The sequence below is a fragment of the Hemiscyllium ocellatum genome, chromosome 37, assembly GCF_020745735.1.
Source record: "Hemiscyllium ocellatum isolate sHemOce1 chromosome 37, sHemOce1.pat.X.cur, whole genome shotgun sequence".
NCBI classification, from domain to species: Eukaryota; Metazoa; Chordata; class Chondrichthyes; order Orectolobiformes; family Hemiscylliidae; genus Hemiscyllium; species Hemiscyllium ocellatum.
In genome coordinates, this window is record NC_083437.1 from 35,207,993 (window position 1) to 35,226,894 (window position 18,902).

At 40.5% G+C, this 18,902-nt stretch overlaps 1 protein-coding gene across 9 annotated transcripts in view; it reads right to left on the minus strand.

Moving 5' to 3' along the window:
- LOC132833495 (protein polyglycylase TTLL10-like) overlaps positions 1 to 18,902 on the minus strand; it is a 205,285-nt gene that overhangs the window by 26,990 nt on the left and 159,393 nt on the right. For all 9 annotated transcript variants that reach the window (XM_060851811.1, XM_060851812.1, XM_060851808.1 and 6 more), the window contains 2 exons: positions 17,139 to 17,279; positions 11,189 to 11,305 (listed from right to left, as the gene is read on the minus strand). In XM_060851811.1, the coding sequence (XP_060707794.1) occupies positions 11,189 to 11,305; positions 17,139 to 17,279 (258 nt within the window). The remainder of the gene's footprint in view (positions 1 to 11,188; positions 11,306 to 17,138; positions 17,280 to 18,902) is intronic.

An 18,902-nucleotide genomic window follows, 5' to 3' on the forward strand; every position in this document is an offset into this window, starting at 1 on the left:
AGATTGGGGTTCTTAGCAGGATTTTAAATAACAAGTGGTAGGTGCTAGTGTCTTCATTTCGGGTGTTGGTTTGGTTGGGTAGACAAAGCTTGGGATAGGAATGGCTCTTTCAGTCGCCAAACGTTTTCTGGAAGTGGATGCAGTGACTTTGGAAGTTTTGCAATAGGTGAATAAGACTAAGCTGCAGGAATTAACAGGCCAGCTGGGATTGAACCTGCCTGCTCCTGTGTGGAAAGGAGAGATAATTACAGCAATACCTCAGCATTAAAACTTGCCAGAGAAACCATCAGAATCTATCATGATGGCAATAATTCAATTACAAATTAAGCAGCTTGAGTTAGAGGTGAAAGATAAGGAAAGGGCAGCAGAAATGAAACAGTTTGAGTTACAATCAAAAGCAGAGGAGAGTGAAAAAGAGAAATAAAAAGAGTGAGCTTTTGAACTTAAAAAACTGACACTTAAAAAGGAAAGTCAGCTTAAAAGGCTGGAGATAAAGACTGAAGGTAGTCTAAGTGAGGAAAAGAGTGAGAAGGAGCAAGCCCCTGGTAGTCAGAAGCCCAGTGAGAAACTGTTTAAGTATGTTCAAGCATTGCCTAAATTTGATGAGAAGGATGTGGAAGCCTTTTTTGTCTCATTTGAAAAGGTGGTTAAACAAATGCATTGACCAGTGGCAATGTGGGTTTTGTTGATCCAAACAAAACTTGTAGGTAGGGCTAGTAAGGTATTCACGTCACTATCAGAGAGGTTATCTGGGGAGTATGAGGAGGTGAAAAACCATTTTAAGTGCATATGAGCTTGTACCATAAGCCTATAAACAATATCTCAGTAATCTAAAGAGGGGCCCAGGTCAAGCCTCCATTGAGTTTGAAAGGATCAAACAGAGTAATTTCGATGGATGATTAAGAGCTTTAAAGATCAAGCAAACCTATGATGCCCTTAGAGAGTTAATTATTCAAAAACCTCACTGCCTGATGTAATGCGAATTCATGGGGAAGAGCAGAGAGTTAAAATGGCAAGGTTAGCAACTGATATGGCTGATGATTATGAGCTGGTCCATAAAATTCGGTTTGGCTTCCAGAATCAATTTCAGTCCATGAGGGATAGAAATTGGGCAAAGGGATATCCTCACGTGAAAGGGAAAAGTAGGTCACAGTGAAGGTCATAAGGGGAACTCACCACATGGTAAAAAAGAAACCCTTGAGGGGGACAAGGAAGTTAAAAAGCTCTGGTGTTTTTATTGTAATAAAGTGGGCCACACGAAATCACAGTGTTGGTGAGCTAGGAGAAAGACAGAAGTAGAAAAACCAGACAAGCCTGGGAGTTTTGTTGGAGTGGTAACAAAAAGCACAAGGGACATTTCTTCCTGTGTCTGCATGAGTTTTCTCCGGGTGCTCCAGTTTCCTCCCACAGTCCAAAAATGTGCAGTTTAGGTGGATTGGCCGTGCTAAATTGCCCATAGTGTTAGGTGAAGGGGTAAATGTAGTGAAATGGGTCTGGGTGGGTTGCGCTTCGGCGGGTCGGTGTGGACTTGTTGGGCCAAAGGGCCTGTTTCCACATCGTAAGTAATCTAATCTAAACTGCCTCAGAGTGTACAAGACGATCAGAGTTTGATCAAGGAGGAGGTGCCAGAACTGCTTAAAAAATATGCATGCAAGGGTAAAGTTTATTCACAAACGCCAGGAGTAGCAGGTAAAGAGATTACAATATTAAGGGACACAGAATCCTCTCAGTCTGTAATGCTGAAGAATGAGGAGATATGTACTCCTGATGGACTATTGCCAGAAAAGGTACTGGTAACAGGAATTCATGGTGAGACAAAAAGCGCTCAGTTATGTAAAGTGAGGCTAGAGAGTCCAGAGAAGATTGGAGAATGTGTGGTAGGAGTACTGGAAAAACTCTCAGTTCCAGGATTACAATTTGTCCTTGCAAATGATATAGCTGATTCACCGGTAGATATGTTGTTACTCTAGTCGAAAAGCCAGTAGAGATGCAGGCAACTGAAGAAATGAAGGATATTTATCCAGGAATCATAGAGTCATAGAGATGTACAGCATGGAAACTTTGGTCTAACCCGTCCATGCTAAACAGATATCCCAACCCAATCTAGTCCCACCTGCCAGCACTGGCCCATATCCTTCCAAACCCTTCCTATTGACATACCCATCCAAATGCCTTTTAAATGTTGCAATTGTACCAGCCTCCACCACTTCCTCTGGCAGCTCATTCCATACACGTACCACCCTCTGTGTGAAAAAGTTGCCCCTTAGCTCTCTTTTATATCTTGCCCCTCTCACTCTAAACCTATGCCCTCTAGTTCTGGACTCCCCCACCCCAGGAAAAAGACTTTGTCTATTTATCCTATCCATGCCCCTCACAATTTTGTAAACTTCTATAAGTCACACCTCAGCCTCCGATGCTCCAGGGAAAACAGTTCCAGTCTGTTTAACCTTGCCCCATAGCTCAAATTCTCCAACCCTGGCAACATCCTTGTAAATCTTTTCTGAACCCTTTCAAGTTTCACAACATCTTTCTGATAGGAAGGAGACCTGAACTGCACACAATATTCCAACAGTGGCCTAACCAATGTCCTGTACAGCCACAACATGACCTCCCAACTCCTGTACTCAATATTCTGACCAATAAAAGAAAACATACCAAATGCCTTATTCATTATCCTATCTACCTGCGACTCCACTTTCAAGAAGCTATGAACCTGCACTCCAAGGTCTCTTTGTTCAGGAACACTCTCCAGGACCCCACCATTATGTGTATAAGTCCTGCTAAGATTTGCTTTCCCAAAATGCAGCACCTCGCATTTATCTGAATTAAACTCCATCTGGCACTTCTCAGCCATTGGTCCATCTGGTCAAGATTCTGTTGTAATCTGTGGTAACCTTCTTCGCTGTCCACTACACCTCCAATTTTGGTGTCATCTGCAAACTTACTAACTGTACCTCAAATCTTCCCAGATTGTGTGATCACATGATCACAGAGCCAAAGCTGAAGCAGGAGAGATCAAAAGGCACAGATAGGGAAGTTGACATAGCTTTATTTGTGACTTTTTTTGATCAGATACTTGGGACAGAGCAGGAACAAATAGGTAAACATACAAGTATCTTTAGCTCTGCTATGCTTATTGAGTTACAGCAGAAAGATGAGAAGTTAAAACGATTGTATCAAAAGGCATATACAGCGAAGGAGAATGAATCCATCCCTGTATGTTACTACTTAACAAATGATGTCTTAATGAGGAAGTGGCGACCATTACACACTCAAGCAGATGAGAAGTGGGTAGGCATTGTTTTGCCAGTAGGATATAAAAAGGAGGTGCTACGTGTGGCTCATTTGCTACCACTTGGAGATCATTTAGGGGTGAGGAAAGCACATGCCAAAATGCAAAGACATTTTTATTGGCCTGGACTACACAAGGATGTGGTTGAATTTTGCCAGACATGTCATACGTGTCAGCTAATCGGAAAACTACAGGCAGTTTAAAAAAACCTGCACCTTTAATACCTGTTCTAGCATTTGAGGAACCTTTCACAAGAGTCTTGATTGATTATGTAGGTCCCCTACCTCATTCAAAAAGTGGGAATAAGTATTTATTAACAATAATGGATGTGTCAAATAGATTTCTAGAGGCAATCCCATTATGCAACATTACAGCTAAAAGGGTTGTGGAAGAATTATTTAATTCTTTTACTAGATACGGACTACTAATAGAGATCCAGTCAGATCAAAGATCAAACTTCACATCCAAACTGTTCAAGAAGGTTATGGATAACTTGGAATAAAGCATTTCAAATGTACTGTATACCATCCTCAATTGCAGGGGGCACTAGAGAGATGGTATCAAACTCTAAAGACTACGTTGAGGGTCAGGATTATGCAGATGATTGGGATAAGGGAATTCCGTTTATACTTTTTGCGATCAGAGATGCACCAAATGAATCAACCAAATTCAGTCCATTTAAATTAATTTTTGGTCATGAAATAAGAGGACCATTAAAATTGATTAAGGAGAAATCAATAGGTCAGAATTCAGAGACTACCCATTTGGACTATTTGCCAAATTTTAGAGAACAATTAAATAGAGCTACAGAGTTGGCTGGACAGCATTTAAAAGTATGGGAAAAAGTGAGGTCTGCAGATGCTGGAGATCAGAGCTGAAAAATGTGTTGCTGGAACCTTTCATTCCTGAAGAAGGGTTTATGCCCAAAACGTCGATTCTCCAGCTCCTTGGATGCGGCCTGACCTGCTGCGCTTTTCCAGCAACACATTTTTCAGCATTTAAAAATATCACAGCATGTGATGAAACAGGAAGCAGATAAGAAATCACAAATTCACAATTTTGCAATTGGGGATAAGACATTGGTGCTACTTCCAGTAACAAGGTGAGCTTTTAAAAGCCACATTTAATGGACCTTATCAAATTGAGAGGAAATTGAGTGAGGTGAACTACTTGATAAGGACTCCAGACAGGAAGAAATCTCACAGAGTTTGTCATGGGAATATGCTCAAAAGGTATTTTGATCGGGAAGGAAAGCAAGAGGGGAAGGTGTTAATGATTACAGCACAGAAGGAAGAACCAAGTTCAGAGGATTCTGAATTGGACATTCCTCAAATCAAATTGGACAATGAGGAAGTTGTCAAAAATTGGGATAAGTTATTGAGTTACCTTCCACAAGAAAAACGAAATGACCTGAAAGATTTATTGCTATCACACGGGGAGATATGCAGAAATAAACTGGGAAATATTAAACTAATTGTGCATGATTTAGAGATAGGAGATGCTGGTCCAATTAAGAAATACCCTTATAGGCATAACCTTCTAAAATTGGCACAGGTAGAGAAGGAGATAGAGTGTATGCTCCAAGATGACATAATCAAAGTGAGTTACAGTGACTGGAGCTCACCCATAATCATGGTGCCAAAGCCAGATGATACCCAATGGTTTTGGGTGGATTATTGCAACGTCAACGCCGTTACAAAGACAGATGCATATCCAATTCCACGACTGGAGGACTGTGTCGAAAAAGTGAGACAAGCAACTACATTTCTAAATTGGACTTGCTCAGAGGCTTGTGGCAAGTACCTCTGTCAGAGAGAGCAAAGATAATTTTGGCTTTCCCAACGCCAAATGGACTATAACAGTTCAAAGTCATGCCATTTGGTATGAAAAATACTACAGCAACATTTCAGAGACTGATTAATAAGGTCATTACTAGATTACCCAACTGTGAGGTGTATATTGTTGATCTGGTGATTTTTAGTCACTAATGGAAGGAACATTTACAGCATTTATCAGACTTGTTTGATCAACTTCGGAGACTTGGTGGTAAACGGAGCTAAAACTGAATTTACTGAAGCCCAAGTCACCTTCCTGGGCCATGTTGTTGGACACGGACAAATGGCCCCACAGGATCCAAAAATGAAAGTAATTAGGGAATTTCTCATACTATCAACGAAAAAAGTAGTACTACGGTTCCTGGGATTGCGTGGATTTTACCGAATGTTTGTGCCAAACTTTAGCAGTGTGGCTGCTCTACTCACCAAATTTGTTAAAAAAGGGCAAGAAGTTTCAGTGGACAGCAGACATCAAAAGGCATTTGACAGCCTAAAGATGGTGTTAACCACTGCCCCAGTATTAGCCACACAGGATTACACGAGCCTTTCAAAGTGGCTATCGATGCCAGTGATGTGGGAGTCGGTGCGGTGCTCCTACAGGAGGATGACGAGGGAAATAGAAAGACCCATCGGGTATTTTTCCAGGAAGTTGAACATTCATCAACAGAAATATTCAATGGTGGAGAAAGAGACTTTAAGCTTGGTGTTGGTATTACAACATGTCAGTGTTTATATTACCAGCAATGCATCTGAGACACTGCACTGATCATAACCCATTGACATTTGTGGAAAAATTTAAGGACACAAATGCCAGACTATTTAGATGGAGCTTGTTGTTGCAGCCATTCAGTTTGACAATTGCGCATGTGGCAGGTTGCAAAAACGTGATTGCCGATGCGTTATCGAAACTCGATGCGGGGGCATTCAGTGGCGGGTGCGTTGCATTTGCATGTGGCTATGCATAGTTAGTATAGTGTATATTTGTGTTTTAGACTACTAACTAGCTTGTTATTGAAGGGTTTTAAAAATGAAGCCATCTTTTGATATTAATGGTTCATTTTCTTAAGGGGGGAGGTGTCACAAAGCTGGTCCCTCTTTGCTAAAAGCTGTTCCTTTTCTCAAGGGCACTGTGTCCATGGTTTTTTTTCAAAGGGATCGTAAATCTCTCCCAGCTCTGAAGTGACTACAGAGTGGTACAGAGGTGAGAAAGGATTTTCAGAGGCCTTTTGTTTACATGTAAACAGATGAGACTTCAGGCCAAAGTGGTTGTGTTTTAGAAGTGACCTGTATAATGAACGGGGAGTGGTCAGCTCTCTAGCTGGGCAGTCCAGTCCAGAACAAGTTAATAGAACATAGAACATAGAACATCGAACAATACAGCACAGAACAGGTCCTTCGGCCCACGATGTTGTGCCGAACATTTGTCCTAGCTTAAGCACCTATCCATGTACCTATCCAATTGCCGCTTAAAGGTAACCAATGATTCTGACTCTGCCACTCCCACAGGCAGCGCATTCCATGCCCCCACCTCTCTCTGGGTAAAGAACCTACCCCTGACATCCCCCCTTCACCTTAAATTTATGTCCCCTTGTAACACTCTGTTGTACCCGGGGAAAAAGTCTCTGACTGTCTACTCTATCTATTCCCTTGATCATCTTATAAACCTCAATCAAGTCTCCCCTCATCCTTCACCATTCCAATGAGAAAAGGCCTAGCACTCTCAACCTACCCTCGTATGACCTATTCTCCATTCCAGGCAACATCCTGGTAAATCTCCTCTGCACCCTCTCTAAAGCTTCCACATCTTTCCTAAAGTGAGGCGACCAAAACTGCACAGTACTCCAGTTCAATTGTGTGGAAACAGACTCTCTCCTTCTGCCCTTCTAACTTCAATCTTTAAGCATTTGTTCCATCTTTTACTATTTTTTTAAGGAGGTTTGCTTATTGTCCCTGTTTTGTATATTTGGAACAGCATAACTAAGTCTAGTCTGGATAGACTGAGTTCTGTAGGGATTTTTTATTCTGTTATTTGTGTTTCATTGTGTAATTTTGTGAATAAATTTTTGTCTTTTTTTAAAACTGGTAGTCAACGTAGTCAACCAGTGGGTAATTTTCACTGTATACTTACTGAAACAAATTGTAAAGTTATGGTGTGAGCTGCCTGCTTAGGAATGTTTTGAGTGATCTGGCCTAGTCCATAACAATAGGTTGTGTACAAGACAGAAATGATTTTAAAAGATCATAAGAAACACTCTATCCCACCCTTCCCTAGACATTCCACTCCAATATCACAGCCAGAATGTTGGCTTTAGTTTAATTAGATCAAAGAGATCAGTTATATTGTACATTTGCAAATCTCCATGGTAAGACTGCCAGTGTCAGTTCATGAGTTATACTGTTAAATTTCCTTGTCAACTGCTGATGAGAGACATATAACTCTGCTCATTGACCAAAAAATCATGGCTATATCTCAATGTTAACACAACAATAAACAATTCATAGTCTGTTGCTACTATTATGTGTCATACGGTCCACTTATGTGACCATAGTCAGGTGACCAAATTAAAACTTGGTTGATATTTACTGGTTTTGAATTGATGCATCAGAATGTGGCCTCCCAAAGTAGGAAATGAACAGCACCATTAAAAATAATTGCCATGGTCCATCTGCACAGTTGTACCATTAATGGGAGAAAAATAAACCGTTTTTTAATAGAGGTCTGGTGAAGCGGTGAAGCTAGAATAGGGCCTCTCAAGGTAGGAGGTTGGATCCCCAAATGACATTGCAAGGTAAATTTTGTGGTCATGGGCTATGGGGCAATTCCTGTCAGAGAGCTATGACCAAGCTAAACAGCTGTCCTCCTGCTCTTTAGTTCTCCCCATGGGGACATGGCATTTTCAAACTTCAAAATGGGGTCACAACGGGCAATGGTTTGGGAAGTACTCAGATAGAATTTAGATATCCTGACATCTGATGCTTATTTTGCATTGTTCTGAGGAAATTTTGACTTTGCTGTGTAATGGAGGGTTTATATTTTAATGACCCCACCCTCATAGAATCATAACTCTAATGTGAAGATAACCAGAGGAGCTTTTCTCCATGTTGCTATCTCTGCATAGTTTCACCTCAAGCAAGAGAAGCCTCTCAGGTAATCTCCATGGTCCCTAAACTTTCGAATGTTAATGGGACAATCCTCTGTTTCTGACACAAAGTATATCTCCAAACCTGTGCATGTGGCAGCCACAGTCACAGCCTTGATGCATATGCTAAACTGGAACTGATCTATACAACACACTAGAGCAATTATATCAATAGGAATCCATAGGGATCTTTTGGCTCTTTGGATTATGTTACAGTGTATAGTGTATAGACACCACCATTCAGCTAAAAAAAACCTGTTCCTAAAGGGCTCTGTGGATAACTGTGCCACTGTGAATGACATAATCGTTATGCTTCATTGTACTTACAGAAAATATCTACCAGAAGACTATTTGTAACGCAGGCTTTTCCAAGGTCACTTAATAGTCACACTACAAAACAGGAGGTAATCCACCTGGTAAAGTGTTTGTATTTCCCTATGTTACATCCACCTAATAAGTAGATGACTTGGTTCCAAAGCTCTGTTAATGTTACCATATAAACAGCTGCTTGTAACAGTGCAAGAACAAATAAAACCAATTACCCCCTCCATAGAGAAGGGACTTATTATACAAAGTGCAAAACAATGGGAGGAGCAAACTGCTACATGGGAAATCACTTGTTCCACCTTGTCCACAACATAGCAAGTTGGAGTCCTAGAATAACATGCAAGCTTACCAAAACATTGAAGACCATTAGTTCATTGCTAGCATTTGACAATACTGTCACATTTTTTTTTCCAGATATATCAGAGAAAAATGTTACACAGTTAGAGGCCTCAAATTTTGATTCCCAACAACTTACCAAAGCCTTAAAAATCAGAAGAGTATTTGGCAAAAAAGCCAGTTGCAAGATGCAGACAAATGTTTCTCATAGCAAGTTATTCTTATCTAAATGTCCTTCCTGACAGGGTGGAGGGAATGGACTTAACAGTAGCTTTCAAAAGGGAATTGGATGTATACTACAAAAAGAAACATTTGCAGGAATGTGGGAAAAGAACAAGGGAGTAGCATTATTAATGTTGAATTGGAGAAATGGAGGCAATGCAGTGCCCTTCCAATTTCAAGTTCTGGACTTAAATCTGTGTGGATCCAATTATCCCGCATCTGCTCAGTCTGTGGGCTCGCACATGAAATGAATCTGGGAGATGAGATAGCGGACACAACATAATTAAGCATTGCATTGCCAATGTCACAAAAGAGGTGAGGAAAATGGAGAAAAGTAAATTAGCATTGTACTTTGGATTTTTGAAGCACAGGAGGAAGGTAATTTAACTCTTCTTTGAAATATCTGTCCAATTAGAGACCATAAGACATAGGAGTGGAAGTAAGGCCATTCAGCTCATCGAGTCCACTCCGCCATTCAATCATGGCTGAAGGGCATTTCAACTCCACTTACCAGCATTCTCCCCGTAGCCCTTAATTCCTTGTGACATCAAGAATTTATCAATCTCTGCCTTGAAGACATTTAGTATCCCGGTCTCCACTGCGCTCTGCGGCAATGAATTCCACAGGCCCACCACCCTCTGGCTGAAGAAATGTCTCCGCATTTTTGTTCTGAATTGTAAATTAGATTTACACTTCTCTGTCTTGGCCCTGCAAAGTTTTACCATTCATGGATTTATCCAAGTTCCTTTTCAACCTTTGTGAAGCTGTTCCAGCACCTTTCAAATCATCATAATTTGAGGCATTTACAATTTGAAAAAAAACATATTCCCTCATCACTAATCTTCTGTCATTTTTATTCACTACTTCATGAATCTTTTGCAATAATTTTTAGAACTATGATTTACCCACTGGAGGGAGTGACATCTCAAAGCTTCTTCATCTGTGTGGAAAGAATGTATGAGTGTACTCAAACAGGATAACCAAGTGGATCTGATCATAAACATAGGCATTTTGCACTGGGGTTTGCTGAATGAGGATCTGCAATAGGAATACTGATGGATATTTTTCCACTATCAATGTATAGTGTCCCTGTGAGACAAGCTGACACCCAGAGCTATGACTCTTTTATAAATTCCGACTAGTAGGTAGTACTAAATTTGCAGTCTCATACACAGTTGAATTGTATCATTAATATTGGTCACAGCAAGCCTTCTTTTTAAGATTGATTCTTGGGATCAGGGGCATCGCTGATCTGGCTAGGATTTATTGTGCTTTGTTACCTTGTTTGGATACAGCTGAGTGACTTGTTTAGTCATCTCAGAGGGCATCATGTTTGTATGGAAGCTGAGCCAGATATAAGGGCAAGGTTTACTTTTCAAAAGAACTGAATTAAAATTCTCAAACTGCAATGGCAGTTCTGGGCTCAATACCTGGACTATAAAAGAATTGTGTAATCATTGTTTTATGTGCACCATTGCAGTTCACCAAAGCACAGAATGTATTCTGGATAGGAAATCTCAAATGCCCATCACTAAATATGGATCAATAGCACCCTGATTGATTGAATCCAGAAGAACATCGCTACCAGAAGGAAACAGTGTGGCAGGTATGGATAGTCCAATGTGAAGGAAAAACATTGAGAATTCCTGCTTTTGTAGTATTGGCTTGTGTCTTCAGCTGTTTAAGCTCTGGAGCCTCCTGCTGAAACTATGCATGTCTACCACCCATTCTTGTTCTCAGATACCACTTAAAGCCTAACCCTTTACTCATCTGCCTTGATATCTCCTTAATTGATTAAGTTCAATTTTTTTTTGCTTAGGTTTAGAGGAATATGGGCTAAATACTGGCAAGCAGACCTAGATGAGTTTAGGATACCTGGTCAGTCAGGACAAGTTGGACTGAAGGGTCTGTTTCCATGCTGCACAACTCTATGACTCAATGACACCCTAAGTTCCATTGCTCTCACATTTGGATCAATTCATATTCACTAATTTAATAAAAGCGCATAGCCAAAGAGAATTAAAAAATACTGTCACCTTGAAATTTTGATCAATCATAATGTCAAAACCCAGAAGATCAAAGTAGCCCAGTTTCCTACCAAGTCTGGCCTTGGTGGCAATGAAGCATTGTGTCATGATCTGTTGTGTTCTCTTCTGTAAGAAAATATTAAATCTCTTAATAACCTTTGCAGTCAGACAAGATTCTTTGTTACACAATCTATAGGTTCGGTTTTATTTGAGGGAATGCTCAGAAGCAGTAGATTCTTCTTACTTCCCCAGTCCTGTTCTTTATCCCTTCCTTTTTGTTACGTATCTTTCAGTTTGAATTTCACCTCATCAAGCAAAGAAGAATCTCATCCATTTTAGTTTTATGCCTCTATTTCTATTTCACAGGGTTTACCTTGTTTGAGATAATTCCATGCTTCACTAAAGTCTGGTAAGAGGATCGAATTAACATTGCTTTATTGAATTGAATGTGGAAATCTATAAATGAAGAGTAAACGAGAACCCACCAGTTATCCCAATGACTAGTTCTAACCCACTAGCCACTGAAAGCCTATCAGTCTTAATGTCAATACAATAATTACATATCCAAACAAAGCCAGACATGTACTTCCTTCCAAGCAATTAGATTGAATCATCTGGACATTTTTTTTGAATATTGTAAATATTGATGGTACTCAAAGGATAGACAAAATGCTAGCAAAATGGGCAAAAAGTCACGTGCAATCATCATAACGAACCACAAAAATTAAACATACAGGTAGCGATTCATTGTCAGTTTGGATATCGTCACATTTTAGATAAGAATTGGATTTGTTACAAGTGCTGAAATGTATAAAATGGTCCTAAAATTCTCTAAAATGTAAAACAAGTTTTATTTCATTTAAAAATACCTATATTTGGGAAGGGAATTGAATCATAAATGAGACCAGTGAATGACTGCAGAAGAACGAAATTTCAAAATAGAAGGAGATACTGAAAGACAGAGGGCAGGCTTTTAAGATTAAAACAGAAATACTTGCTGCCTCAAACCTCAAGGCAAAAGAAAGACAGTTAACACTCCATGCCAATAATGAGTTAGAGGTGGCATGGTAGCTCAGTGGTTATCACTGTTGCTTCACAGACGGAGGGACATGGGTTTGATTCCACCCTTGGGTGACCGTGTGTGCAGAGTTTGCACATTCTTCCTGCATCTGCATGTGTTTCCACCAGGTGCTCCAGTTTCATCTCACAGTCTAAAGATGTGTAGGTTGGGTGGATTGGCCATGCTAATTTTCCCATCATGTCTAGGGATATGTAGGTTAGATAGATTAATTATGGGAAATGTGGTTATAGGGGAGGGAGGGGTTATGGGTAGGATGCTCTTTGGAGGGTTGGTGTGGACTCGATGGGCCAAATGGCCTGTTTCCACACACTGTAGGGAAACACTGAGTTCTAATGGAAAGGTGAAGCAGAAACTCTGTTCTTCTTTCCATAGATGCTGCCTGACCTGCTGAATATTTCCAACAATTCTGATTTTTATTTCATGCTACAAGCATCCACAGTACTTTATTTTTGTATTCAGCTGTTAAAGGATGTTGACTGGTCTGGGTGCACCATCAGAAGACCAGACAGCAGGAAATGCCAGCCAGAAATCAAAGGATTACAACAACGAAGTTGTGACCTGGTGTCAAATCTGGGAAAGTGTATATGCAGCACAGCATTAAATTACAGAACACGCTCAAAAGCTGAACGCTCGAATTGATTGTAAAGTTAGTCTGCAAAGATAAGTGAAATTTCTGACCAATAGGGGTCTCGATAAAGACAGGTTTGTGAGCTTGAATAAACTAGTTAATTGAAGATGGTGATGGTTCAGTGGATCTGATAATGAATGTTGACTTTAAAAAAAAAGTATTACTCACCCGATATTAGTGGTTGCAATACTGAATTTCAGAAATATAAGAAATTAGGAGCAGGAATAGGCATTTCAGTCTTTCAAGCCTCCTCTGCCCTTTCAATACAATCATGGCTGAATATTCAACTCAGTCCCCTGCTCCTGCTTCCTTCCCATATCATTTGATCCCTTCAGCTATAGAACAAGGTCTAGCTCCTTTTCGAAAAAATGCTTTGGCATCTATCATTTTTTGCGGCAGAGAATTCCACATACCTACGCTGCACCCTGAATCTGTGACCTCTATTTCTGAACTCCCTGATCATCAGTAAACTTGTTCCTGCATTTGCTTTGTCTAGTCCTGTTAGAAATTTATCTGTTTTTTTTATGAGATCGCCCTTCATTAAAGGTCTAAACAATCCAGTGTCACTTCATACATTGGAATTGCCATCCCAGGAATCAGTCTGGTAAAGCTTTAATGCATTCCCTCCATAGCCCAACCTCCTTCCTTATTTAAAGAGACCACAACTGCACAGAATATTCCTGGTGTGGTCTCACCAAGGCCTTGTACAATTGCAGCAAGACATCCCTGCTCTTGTACTCAAATACTCTCACTACAAAGACTAAAATATCACTTGCCTTCTTCACTGCCGGCTGCACCTGTATGTTTACTTTTGCAAGTGCTGTAGAAGGACACTCAGGTCTTGTTGCACCTCCCTATTCCCAATCTATTGCAATTCACATTATAATCTGCCTTCCTGCTTTTGCTACCAAAGTGGATAACCTCATATTTGTCCACATTATCCTTCATCTGCCATACTTTTGCCCACTCACTCAACTTTCCCATTTCACACTGAAGCATGTCTGCATAAATAGTTCACCCTCCAACCCAGCTCTATGTTTTCTGCAGATTTGGAGATATTACGTTTAGTTCCCTCATCTTAATCGAAGGGGTCCAAGCACTGATCCCTGTGGTGGCCCCACTAGTCATTGGCTGCCATTCAGAAAGAACTCCTTTTCTTCCTACTATCTGTTTCCTGTCTGCCAATGTGTTTTCAATCCATGGCAGTACTTAATCCCCACTTCCATGCACTTTCATTTTACATATTCACAGAGCAGGGAAGTTGCTGGCTAATCCAACATCTATTACCCATCCCAAAATGCCCTTGAGGAGGGTGTTGATGATCTGCCTTTTTGAGCCACTGCACTATAAAGATACCCAGAAACCTATTAGGGAAGGACTTCTAGGATTTTTATAGAGAGTGACGGTGAAGGAAAAGCACGTTGTTCCAAGTCAGGATGTTATGTGGCTTCGACGCTACATTGCGGGTGACGATATTCCCAAGTATCTGCTACCATCTGTCTTTCTGTCTATCTGTCTTTCTAGTAGGTAGAGCTGAGGTGTTGGAGGGCACTGTCTAAGGAGCCTTGGTGATTTTTTGCAGTGCCATCTTGTAGATGGTAGACACTGCTGCTCCTGTGCATTGGTGATGGAGAATGTATATGTTGAATGTGTTAGATGGGGTAAGAATTAAGAGGGCTTCTCAGTCCTGAATAATGTTGAGAGTATTATTGGAACTGCGCTAATCCAGAAAAGTGTGAGTATTTGATTACACTCCTGTTTTGTGCCTTGTAAACACTGGACAGGTTCTGAAGAGACAAGAGGTAAATTACCACAGAATTTGCCACTTCTGATCTGTTCTTGCAGTCATAGTATTTATAGGCTGGTCCACCTCAGTGTTTGCTCAATGGTAACCCTCATGGTGTTTATAGTGGAATAAACAATGTTAATGCCATCAAATGTCAAATGGCAATGTTTGGATTCTTATTGGTTTTTTAGCCTGGTGGTAAGACTCACAAATGTAGTAGCACAAGCCCGAATGTTGTCCAGGTGTTGCTGCATTTGGACATTGGCTGCTTCATTATCAGAGGAGTTCTGAATGTTGCTGAACATTGCGCAATCATCAGTAATAGCTTCACCTCTGACATTATGATGGAGAGAAGATCATTGATGAAACAGCTAATGTTAGTTGGCTCTGAGGAGCTACTGTAATGATGTCCTGTGGTTGAGATGATTGGTCTCCCACGAATACACCATATTCCTTTGAGTTTCTGTATGACATGTTTTCCATGATTTTAATGTACTCTAATCTTACTGGGCTATTTTGGATTACCAAACACTAACTATAGTTCACTCGATCACAATTGATCACAATCCTGCATCAAAGGGGGAGGCTAGAAGGATCATTCAGCCTCACACAATGCCATTAGAGGAGCAAAATATAAGGTAACCACAAAGAAACCTAAGCAAAAATGCAGGAGGAACTTCTTTACCCAGAAAGTGGTTAGAAAATGAATCACACTATTACATGGCGTAGAATAGCAGGGTATTTAAAGGGAAGCTGGGTATTTAGGCCAAGAGGGTCTAAATACTGAAGAGAAGGATGTGCAGATAGGATTGGATGAAGTAGACCTCATGGACCAGGTTCTGAATGTCCTCTTTCACTTCTGACAACTCTGTGTAAAACATTGGCCACATGTTTCCTCCAATGTAAATAAAAAAGATCAGACATGATTACATGATTTTGGGGATAAGGCTGGGTGTGAGATTAAGTTGGATGACTTTTGAAAAGTCAGTACAAACAAAACAGGTCAAATAGCCTCCTCAGTACTGTGAATTTCTTAGCTTTAATGGCATCCATTTGACCCATCCTTTCTCAGTACAATTGGCATTGTTGAAACCTGCTATGTGATTTGCCCCTTCCTTCTCTGAGCTTGATGGGCCACTATTCCTACTGTAAAATTCCTCTCAAGTCACATTGAAAATGGCATTTAATTTGCCCAAATAGCAGGAGCAAAGGCATTCTCAGTGGGCAGGCAGAAGTTTCCACTCCACAACAGATTCAAGGGTTTCCGAAGAAATTAAGTGCCTTGCTATGCAGAGCTATCCAGAGCAGTGAATGTTGCTTTAGATTTTAGATTAGACTTACTTTAGATTAGACTTACAGTGTGGAAACAGGCCCTTCGGCCCAACAAGTCCACACCGACCCGCCGAAGCGCAACCCACCCATACCCCTACATTTACCCCTTACCTAACACTACGGGCAATTTAGCTTGGCCAATTCACCTGACCCGCACATCTTTGGACTGTGGGAGGAAACCGGAGCACCCGGAGGAAACCCACGCAGACACGGGGAGAACGTGCAAACTCCACACAGTCAGTCGCCTGAGTCGGGAATCGAACCCGGGTCTACAGGCGCTGTGAGGCAGCAGTGCTAACCACTGTGCCACCGTGCCGCCCGTTGCACATCAAGATATCCAGGAACTATCCCAACAGAAACATTAACTGAAAAAGGTGGAAATGGACTTTGCAAATGGACGAGAGAGACAGTAAAGGACATGACAAACTAAGTGATTCCTCAAACGTCTGCGTTTGGGGCTAGTAGAAGACACCCCATATCTCTCAGCTCAAGAAAGTGAGATCAGACCTCTGTTGGGACTAGTTAAATTTTAACATTTTTGAAATATTTCATAAATTAGAACCATTTATCAAATTCATCGTCAGCGTTACAGAATCAGTGAGTGGTTTCAGTGCTGTAGGAGGCCATTCAGTCCATCAAGTCTGGGCTCATTGTCTGAAAAAAAATCCACCTTATACCATTTTCCCACCACCTACCTTGTACATTCAATCTTGTTAAACAATAATCCGAGTTTACCTTGAATGCCCAAATTTAATCTACCATTACTCCAAAAGCAGCGCATTCCAGATCATAATCAATGGCTGCATCATTGTTTCTTTTGTTAATTACCTAAATCTGCAAAAACCTGAGAAATACTTATCACTATTGTGTTATAAAATATATAGTTCTAAAATAAGCTGATTCAATTGTGGACATTTTCTCTAATTTGATTCAGTTTCTGACTTACATTTTGCGACCATGTTTGTTCAGAAGCTTGTTGATCTGAACAAATATATTGTAATCAAAATTTCACGACAGTAACATAGGGACATCATCTCGTCTCTAGTCAGGAGGCCTGTGTATCTCAATCCTCCAGTGATGAGAAGTCTCCAACTGAGCCTCATCCTGCTAATTAGAAGCAGCATAAACGTACCGTAAAAACAGTGAAGACCCAGTCTCTGGGGAGATGCTTTGCTTCCATATATTTCTCATTAATATAGTCATTCAAGCGCTCCATGGACCAGATTGTGTCCTCCTTCATCTCATTGTACAGAGGGTTCTTTTTCTGTATGAACTGTGAGTAAGAAAGTGCAAAGCTGCAATTAGTGGAATAAAACTGATTCTCCAGAGGGATGGGGGAAGGGAGCAGGTGGATTGAAATCAGCCTCCTGAGATCACAGCAAGGGGTCGATTAAATGCAAGATAGATAGTTCACAGATAAAAAATAACTAATTCATCTCATGTGAGGAAGCTTTTTAAAAGTTAAACTATACATTAGGAAAATAACAGAGATATTTCTGCACAAGAACTGTTCCCAAGTTAATTTTAAGACTTACAACGTCTAATGTAGCTTTGTTAAGTGGAATTCTAAACTTTGTTTTTAAAAACCCCAATTGTTCCTCAGTGGGCAGCTGCTACAAATGTTTCTGGGTGAAAGGTAGTAGAGGGCGTTAGTCTGTGTTGTTGGCCGTGGATTATCTGAAAGGTGGTAATGCTACTACCTGTATTCCTCAGTTACTGTCTGGCCTTGTTGTGAAGGTTGAGGGCAGGTTGGCAGGTGTGAACAACACATGTTTTCTGGTACCATTTGACATATGTAGTGTTTTTTTTTCATTGTTTTTCCATTGGACTGTGAAAACTCCATAGTCTAAAGGACATGACAGCAAGGCAAAATGGATGCAGCAGGTTAAGAGATCTGTTCTCACCCTGTGAGGACCTGAATGAATTTTGACAATTATTTGAAATAGACATAAATAGCACACTAGTAAGAATAGGACAATGCAAGTTTCCAATCCTCTCACTCCTCTTTACACTGTTAAAAAAACACACATTCTGATAAAAGCAATGAGTACTGACATTGCTGCAAATTCTCTCAGACATCAGTGAACAATATTGTGTCAATTCATATATCACTACTAACAGTGTAATAGTTCTTACAAGAATGAACCCTCATGATGATGTGCAGGTAAAAATTTCAGAGCTCTAAAGATAACTCTTCCTTATTGCTGTGTAGGTATTTGTCTTTGAGGAAAATATTCATGCTTTAGCATGACTGAATATAATTACTGAAGTTTAAATATATAAATATTGTGACAGTGTTGGGAAACAGATATCAAACCCTACACTATGGATGTACTTAATGGCTAGCTGGGACACTGAGAGTTACAAATCAAAAGGGAAATATTGCTAGAAAAGCATGACAGTAGGAAATATAGTTTGTGGCAGAAAGTTATCGCGGGCTGTGCCATCAATTGCAGATGACAATTAATCAGGATCACAAGCTCACCACCCTAGGTCTTTTGTACGGCTGAATAGGCCAACTCTCAACTGCAGATCTTTGAGTACACATGCCTGCCATACAATATCATCATTAAATTGGAGAAAGTGAGGATTGCAGATGCTGGAGATCAGAGTTGAAAGTGTAGTGCTGGAAAAGTACAGCTGGTGAGGCCGCATCCAAGGAGCAGGAGAATTGGATGCTTCCTGACCTGCTGTGCTTTTCCAGCACATCATCGTTAAGTTGTTTGGATTCAAACCCTAAAGCAGCTTAATGGACAAGTTCTTGTGATTTTGCACAATTAGTAGCAAGCTCTTCACAACCTTTAATTTCAAGGTTAGTTTTTCAGAGAGTCTTTGTCTTCCTTTGGACCACTGGGCATTTGACACTAGACAGACACATGCAGCAAGCACCTAGGAA